This window comes from Morone saxatilis, unplaced genomic scaffold (genome assembly GCF_004916995.1).
Source record: "Morone saxatilis isolate NCDOM2014 unplaced genomic scaffold, NCSU_SB_2.0 Contig24, whole genome shotgun sequence".
In the NCBI taxonomy this organism is placed as follows: Eukaryota; Metazoa; Chordata; class Actinopteri; family Moronidae; genus Morone; species Morone saxatilis.
In genome coordinates this window covers 3,784,035-3,792,640 of record NW_023339807.1, presented here as the reverse complement: position 1 = coordinate 3,792,640, position 8,606 = coordinate 3,784,035, and the positions used below count along the sequence as shown (strand labels likewise).

The following is an 8,606-nucleotide window of genomic DNA, read 5'->3' as shown; positions in this document are numbered from 1 at the left end:
ATATTATGACACTAAAAAAAACCCTGAAGCCTGAGATGATCTCTATACACATACGATAGCATGAAGGGGATGTGTAATAAGAACAAGTTCGGCTAAATCGTGATTTACAAAGTAGAAAGTGAACACACACAGTGAAACATAACGTGTTGGAAAAGATGGAAACATTCATCCCCTCCGTTCTCAAGTTCAAACATCATCTAATAATTACCATCACTCAGACCTAGTTCATTAAAAATACCAGCAGATAACAATTCAGCCACCTCTATAATCAAATACATTACAATCTGCCACTATCTATCGACCAAATAACCACGATGAGAACCATTCACACCCAACACCAACTCTAACAACTAACACGTAAAAAACTACCTCCAAATTAACATTTTATAATAAGATTTAATTAGAGTATCACACCCACATACTAATTTACATGATGGCGATATCTACAAACGCAGTAGGCTTGGTAACATACCTACAAACACACTTACAAGTCAGAAATAAAGCATAAATTCAGCGTTCTCTAAACTATCTAACTTACTACATATACATCAGACACAATAACAAAGCACTCTACAATCATGCGCTTTTAGTATTTCATATCTAGGAGCGAAGAAAGTTACTATACAAGACATACAGTACGAGATAGATGCGTTACTATCTTCTAACTATACCAGGAAAATCTAAAGAAAAAGCAACGTACCTCTAGAAGCCTGAATAAGCCTATGAGAACTACTCTTCTCGAAAGATGATTGTACAATAAAGCAATATCACATAATACTTCACCTAGTCTTATCACGGTGGCACCGCAACATCAGCGCTCAATCCACCATATTCTACGCAAAGCAACTCAATTCAACGCTCGGAGCATAAACAGTCAGAAATTCGCACCGTCAGCAGATAGTATTGATACCACCTCATTCCAGAGTTACTTTCATGATTTTGTCATGTTCCATATAACAAAAACAATTTTGAACTCATCACTTCAGTTAAGACCTTCAGATCTAAAAATCAAACTACTAAGATGCCTATGAATCCGTCACACGTGAATCGGACGGCGACAATACATATACAGAAAGAAAAGCTGCCATTTCTTACTAAATCCCCTTACTTTAAGCATTTCAACCACTAAAATCTTGACCCACAAATAACCAATTCTCGACCAGGCATTACCAATGACATATAGCGAGGTTGTGTTTCCACTAACTGCAAGAGAAAATCGCTGTATCTTCACAATCTCTATTTCTTTATATCACACTTGGCTCTTGATAAACCTCATTCTCTAATCATCTCAACCAAGCAACGACTACACCAACCGCGTCCTTAAAACCAGTAACCAAAGTACCAACAGGAGACACAAGTGCTAAAATAAACCAAACAACTATCACATTTACTATTCAATACTCTGAGTACTCATTTAAAAACGACTAGATAAAAAAAAACATCATTCCTGCAATATGACACAAAATGAAGGGTATCCGAGGGCTGTATTCATGTTGGACAATCACGTAAACACAGTTCAGCGGAGTAGTCGCGCACGAAGCGGTATACGCTGCTCTTATAAAGCCTCTGAATGAAGATTAATAGAAAAATGTGACTGTGACTAGTAAGGCACGACTAATTGTTATAAAAATACCAAAATAGACTTAGACCGTCTCTCTAGGCGAAAAATGCAATTACAATACACATGCACAAACGAGAGACAACAGCAAACCACCATATACCACAGCATCCTGGAGACTTCGCAGACCGGGATCTATACAGAGGCCATAATGTGCCACACAGATACTCGTGTAAGACTACAGAAGAATACAGGAAATCTCAGACAACGAGAGTAACTCAACACCCAACCGGCCATATCCACTGTCAAAATTCCCTCACTGGCAGCGAGCGATGGAAACATTACCACGCAGTAATTGAGCCAAAAACAATGACACGCTTACATTAAAAAGATAAAAGACAACCAGATTGTGACATTAGACATGGTCAATAAACTTACAAACACTACTTATCAGTTAACTGTCAGAAATTGGAAGAAGTACACTATCACTAAAAAATAATTAACACACTATAAAAAGACAATCAATGCCGCTTGCCTTCAGAACAAGAATTGTAACGATAGCACAGACAAACAAAATTCTCTTCAAACATCTTTAAACTCAAACGTACCCTCACTCTATTCATGCTAACATACTATCACAGACCACAACCTAGAAAGCGCAACAAGGACAGAGCAAGATAGCGGACCAGAAACCGAGAACACTAATGTACAAGCGATCATCTTCTTATACATCTTGTCAATATACCAAACCTCCAACTCAGCAGCTCGTTTACACTGAATCGCAACACCGCGGTATATGAAGAAACCGTGACCCCCATACATGACATCTCCTACTGATACGACTTCGATTGAGCTCTCATTCATTCACCATACTATCCGCGACCCCCCATTACGATCAGAACAGACACCTGTGTTTAAGAACATCATACATACAACGTTGATTAACTGTGTGTCCACAAAAAAAGTTTAAATGTTCCACATTAAAACCTTAAAAGTTCTAAAATTAACTCCTCTCTTCTCGCGTCATTTAAAACGATGTTCATTTCCCTAAGTTTTCACTGGCTGGACACAAGATTCTCCCTATCTTGACTGTGAAGAGGTCCATTCTTCAGTGGATTGTTGCACCTGTGGCTTCAAGTTTCTACATGGTCCACACTGTACAATAAGTTGGGTTGCATACTGGACCAGGATTGTTGAAATTGAAACTTTCCACTTTCAGCAGAGGAATGTGAAAACATCCCTCTGGTGTCAAACTCTGCACATACATCATTAAAACATCACACTGTAGGAAACAGAAACACTGATTTTGGACTGGAGGGGGACTTTAAATTAACCGGTTTCATCTTCCTCAGGGTTCTGGTTAACATGGATGACAACATCGTCCAGCACTACTCCAACGAGGACACCTTCATCCTGGCTATCGAGAGCTCAGCGGACTCCTTGCGTGTCACTCTGTCAGAGATCTGATGGTTGCTGGCCACAGCACTGTATTCGCTGGTCACCGTATTGTCAGGCAGAGGTGACCGCTGGTGGGTGGAGCTTTAGCAGATGACGCCGCCCAAATGTGTCCCTCGAGGAAGGCTACACAGTCTCAGCAGGGTCTGCTGCCCTACATGGATCATTGGCTAAACTAATCCACATGCACCTGACCTGCTGCAGTACCTGTTTACTAACCAGACAACATGCTGCAGGAGGATTTCTTGCATTAGGAACGCAGGCTTAACTTTGATAACTTATGGAAGTGCCCACATTTGTGGTTTCGGGGGGGGAAACTTTTGATATTTCAACAACCTATGCAAAAGCCTTGAGTAGCTGATTCAATTCTTTGTCCACGTCACCACAAGGCATCCAGTCCGCCTGCTGTGGGTTTCACAGGAAGAAGACGGTACAGTATACAGTAGTTTTATTGGATTAACAGCGAGGACTGCTGTTGGCTTCCTCTGTGCTTCTGCCATCCTTCCTGTTGCCTCTTCTAGTGGTGGAAGCTTTTAAATGACTTGATAAGATGTTTGAAAAGACTTTTGCTGGCACTCAACTGTTCAAGGCAACGGCTTATTGTTTTGTATGTGTGTAATTATTTTTAGATGTTCTTGACAGTTCTTATATCACCATTCAAAGTCACAAATCTTTCTTGGTTGTCTTTTTTTTTTATTGATCGGTCATGTTTTTTCCTGCGTGCTAAGTGTTTCCAATCGCTGCCAGTGAAATAACAGTTATCCCGGGTTGTGATTACACGCTGGTGTCTCCGGATCTATAATTACACGAGGCACCATTATGGAACAAGACCGCGAGTCTCCAGGATGCTGTTAAATTGTTTTGCTTCCTCCGTGCATGTGTTTATTGCTTTTGCGCTCACTGAAGAGACTGCAGTCATTAGTATTTATGACATTAGTTAGGCCCTACCAGTCCATCCATTTACACAATCCATCAGAGCTTAAGAGCCTGATCGCTCTGGCCCTACTCGCTGACTGTGTTTACACCTGATTCACTGACAGCCCCTGTACCCTTCATTTGTGTCATGCACCATGATGTACAGTCTTTTAAATGAGTCAATAAATATAGTTTTATATGTAGGCACTTGTGTCTCCTGGTTTTCTTTTTACTTTTAGCAGCAGTTTGTTGTCAGTTCTTGATGCTTTACAGATTAGTTATAAGCCAATTAATAAGAACACATTTTTCTCTTTCCAGGTTATGAAAAATCCCTTTGTTTGGTTGCCATCCATTCTAGTTGGTCCATTAATAAATGCTTAGTAAGTTTAGTAAGAAATGGGCCCTTTTCTGTAAGGAGCACATTAACTATGCACATATATTAACTGAGCTTAACTGAGAGAACAAAATATGGACATGACAAATGAAAGTAACTCTGAATGAAGTCACTTCTGGAGGCTTCCTACTGGCTATTGAGTGCTTGAGGGAGGGCATTGTGGGTAGACATAATTGTAGTTCTTATTTACAACACTTAAGAGACACGGCAATCAGCACTTAGGAATTATTTTGTATAGTTAAAAGTAGTCTCAACTATACTGAAACTACTTTCACCTCCCAAATACAAAGCCATTAAGTCCTCCTAATTGTTCATAAGTTGAAGTTTAGGACCATTAAGACCATTTCTTAGATGTTTTATAAATACCAGCCCTGGTCTGTAAAGCATCACTGAATGTATTAACTCTTAATAAAGTCATTAGAAAAAGTGACATTGTACTGAATGATCTGGTTTGGGGAGATGGCTCAGCGTTTCTATATCCTGTTACTCCTGATATAGATATCATTGAAGAAATGTTCAGCTTTCCAACACGTTATTTCACTGTGTTCCTTTCTGTAATCACGATTCCACTGTTAAACCTTCCATGCAGTACTGTAGAGATTCATCTCAGCTTCAGCTGTATTTTATGTTTAGTGCTAATAAGCAAACTTTTACATGTGAACATGCTAAACTGATGACCTGATGGCATGTTACCATGTTTGCATGCTGACATTAGAATTTAGCAGCAAGTACAGCCTCAAAGAGCTGCTAGCATGCCGCGGTACATATTTACATTTACAGTACAGCCTACCTAATTATGATTTATAATATGCTTCTCTAGCTATACTCTAACACAAAGGACCATTCAACAGGATGGTTCCTGTGTAAAACATTTCCAACTACTTTCACTTATGACAACTTTACCTACATACCTTTACAGTAGCTTTAATTATAAACTGTGTAAAAACGACACTGTTCCTAATCTTAATATGGGGCGTCCTGCTGGCTCACCTGGTGCAGCTGGCACCCCATGTGCCGGGGAAGTCCAATAAAGGCAAAAAAACAACTCTCTATAATATTCTTGACTGCTACTTCTTGTTATTATGATTCAACACACACACACACACACAGATACAATTAAGCAGACACCACAGAAATGCTTGCACACAATAAATTGTAAATTTAATTCTTGCCTTTTAAAGTTGACCAAAAAAACAGAATCCTGTGTTCAAAAACTGCAGTCACTAAATACAGGATACCATACAAAACCTACAAAATGCAACAATTACAAACATTTTGTTCAACAGATAACAATTGTACAGTATAAATTTATACAATACTGTTTTTTGTTTTTATTTGGCACTTGACCACAAGATGCTATTTTGTGTATTAACAGAAATGTTACACCTGACTCAGCTTTTTTTTTAAAAAAGGAAAAAAATAAATCATAAAAATACAATAAAAGCAACACATTGTGACAGTATCATTGCAGTAGTTGTGATTCTCGCTTTGTTTGTCTGCATCTTTTTTTTTTTTTCACAAAAAACAGCAGTTATTTAGTAAAACATTCAAAGCTTTTCTAATTGGAAAACAACGCAATAACTGAAACGGCTTCTTCGCTTGGCCCCGGGGAGGGCTCAGGTACATTCAGGGGGGGTGTGGTGTGGTGTGGTGGGGGGTGTCACACTGGTCCTGGTTGAACTGTCAAGGAGAGCTTTTTATCTCTGTTCTTCAGAGGGAGCGGGGATGAGTCCAAAAAATGTCAGTGGAGTCATTCCGTTTAAATTTAAAGGGAGAGTTGGTGTCAGTGTGACGCTGAATAGCATGCAGAATGAATTTCCCTATCTTCTTCTTTATTCGTTTCATGTAATACTGTAAATTGTGTCAGTGCTATGCTATCCATTGTGAGTGTACTTGGACTGTTGCTAAAGATTTGAGTCTTCTCTGTGTATGCGTGTTCCTGCTGCAGATACAATTTAATTATTAAGCTCAACTGAAACAGGAAAAAAAAGCTCTCAGCTCTGACTACCCAGAATCCCCATTAAACAGTGTGTCCTTATGTGTACTGGTTATTGTGCATGGTGGTCTTCCTAAAGCTCCTCTTTGTTTCCCTCCATCAAGTTATTCATTACAGCCATTACATGTGTCAGCTTTGGCAGTCCATACGCTGTCAATAACACTAAATACTGGTAGCACTAACGATGACAATACTAATGTACAGAAGCGAGCAGAGCCTGGTTCAGCCGCTGATCTCCATAAACATACGTAAAAACACACACATGCGCATAAAGTCACATGCATATGTGTTATTTAGTCTATGCACCCCTGTACCCAACGAATGATTCAACATGCAGCATTTAAAAACATCCAAAAGTGAACGTGAAGAGGTGTGTCTTTGTCTTCACGTGTCAAAAAAAGGAACTGGTTTGCATGCTTGACATCAGCTTAAATAAACAAACATTTTTTTTCATTATTTCACAACATTTGTTATCAACTGAGCAATTCTGAATTTGATTTACAAATTTAGGTGCACTTGAATTTATCTACACTGTACTCAAATACTGTAAAGACTAGTATTCTATTTTCCTTAAGCTAGAGAGCAGTAACACACCGCCACTCTCAAAGTCCTCTGTCTTACTGATATGAAAAACCACTGGAACAGATGATGGATAAAGGGATGCGTTTCATCCTTTGTTACATCAGTGAGACTTCACAAAATCAAACTACTGATCCGGGCGCATATGCATAGTAGCATAACATTACACGTTCATGTAATTCTGTCCCGGCACAAAATATGAAACAAAGTCTATCGAGTTTGCAAAATACACAAACACACACGTACACATTCTCACAGTAGAAAAGAGGAAACTAAAAGTACTTACTCGCTCTGAGTGAAGGACAAACTTCACAAGTCCTTTCTGCAGATTAAATAATCTTACTTACAGTGTCCTGTTATTCAACACCATCTCTCTCTCTTGTCTCATGCACACACTCTGTCTATGATACACATTAGAGTGGCTCTGTGTCGCCCCGGCTGGAGCCTTGAATGGCCAAGAAAAGACACTGATACAGAGACTCCAGTTTATACTGTATATACACAACCTACTGCAGACCTTCTTTATACTCTGACATGCTTATAGGAGAACTGAGGGATCCTGGTCAACTACAATCAGTGGGGGTTTGATAAACCTGTTGAGGTTTTGGAAAAGTCTTCAGGTTCAGTCTCTGTTGGGGTTTGGAGGGTTTAAGATAAAAAGCTCTGGGGTGGGGGGTTAACTGGAGAATGTGGCTCCTGTGCCCGTCTTTGAAGTCCTCAGTGCATATTGAAGGCCTGTCTTCTTCATCGTCATCAGCTTGTCATTCTTCATCATCAGTCTGCTCCTTAGTGGAGAGTTTAGGGCATTTCGAGTCACCCAAAGAAGCACTGCAAGGAGACAGAGGAGTCAGATTAGCACTCTTGTGACTCGAGCTGCAACAATAGATCCATGAATTGATTAACTGTCAACTAATCAATTAATTTGCCAACTATTTTGATAATTGATGAATAGTTGTGTGGACAAAACAAGACGTTTAAAGGACTTCACCTTGGACTTGGAGAAAATGTGATCAACATTGTTCACCATTTCTTTTACAGTTCACAGTCAATCAATTAATCTGGAAACGATTAATTGATGAATGAAAATAACCATTAGTTGCAGCCTAACTGTGGCAGCAAGTTTTAACATGCTGGGCATCATAATCATACATCAGTATTTCATGGTTTGCAAGTACGTTACAGAAGACATGTCAAGTGCGACAAAGTCTTTACATGTTTGTGAAGGTATCCGATCAAAATACATCACCAAAGTCCAAGATCATTTAAAAAAACAAAGGCAGACACTGCTCATTATTTTTGTATTTCTACAAACACAAACTACAGGATGTAACATATTTGAATATTCATTAGTTTATAGCTAAAACAATAAAACTATCAACATGTATTGTTAAATGTGTTCCAACTGACTGGGCAATATAAAACTATGCTATGTATAGTGATGCAGTAGAGGAAATCCTACTTTAAAAAAAGGGACACACACATTCAACTTTATCCAGGAGAGAAAATACAACCTCTAAAAGCTTGTAATACCAGATGATGCCTACCAATTGTCTGGGTATTTCTAAATGCAAAGTAGTTGCTGAACGGCAGCGAGCACAGCTGCTAATAAACTTCAAGGATGTGCCTGACCTCAAACAGTGCTCCCCTCTCATTCTCCAGCAAACTGGAGCTACAGTGAATCACTTCGGAACACTAAGAGACATTTTTGA

At 39.2% G+C, this 8,606-nt stretch overlaps 2 protein-coding genes across 5 annotated transcripts in view; one reads left to right on the top strand and one right to left on the bottom strand.

Annotated features, from left to right (window-relative positions):
- The window catches only part of LOC118335343 (grainyhead-like protein 2 homolog), a 16,868-nt gene extending 12,740 nt beyond the window's left edge, over positions 1–4,128 (top strand). For both annotated transcript variants that reach the window (XM_035671583.1, XM_035671582.1), the window contains exon 15: positions 2,911–4,128. In XM_035671583.1, coding sequence (XP_035527476.1) covers positions 2,911–3,025 — 115 coding nt within the window. In that variant the 3' untranslated portion in view covers positions 3,026–4,128. The remainder of the gene's footprint in view (positions 1–2,910) is intronic.
- A 1,330-nt stretch (positions 4,129–5,458) lies between these two features.
- LOC118335827 (neurocalcin-delta A) overlaps positions 5,459–8,606 on the bottom strand; it is a 65,727-nt gene continuing 62,579 nt past the window's right edge. For all 3 annotated transcript variants that reach the window (XM_035672274.1, XM_035672273.1, XM_035672272.1), the window contains one exon: positions 5,459–7,725. The gene's annotated coding sequence lies outside the window, so the exon portion shown is untranslated. The remainder of the gene's footprint in view (positions 7,726–8,606) is intronic.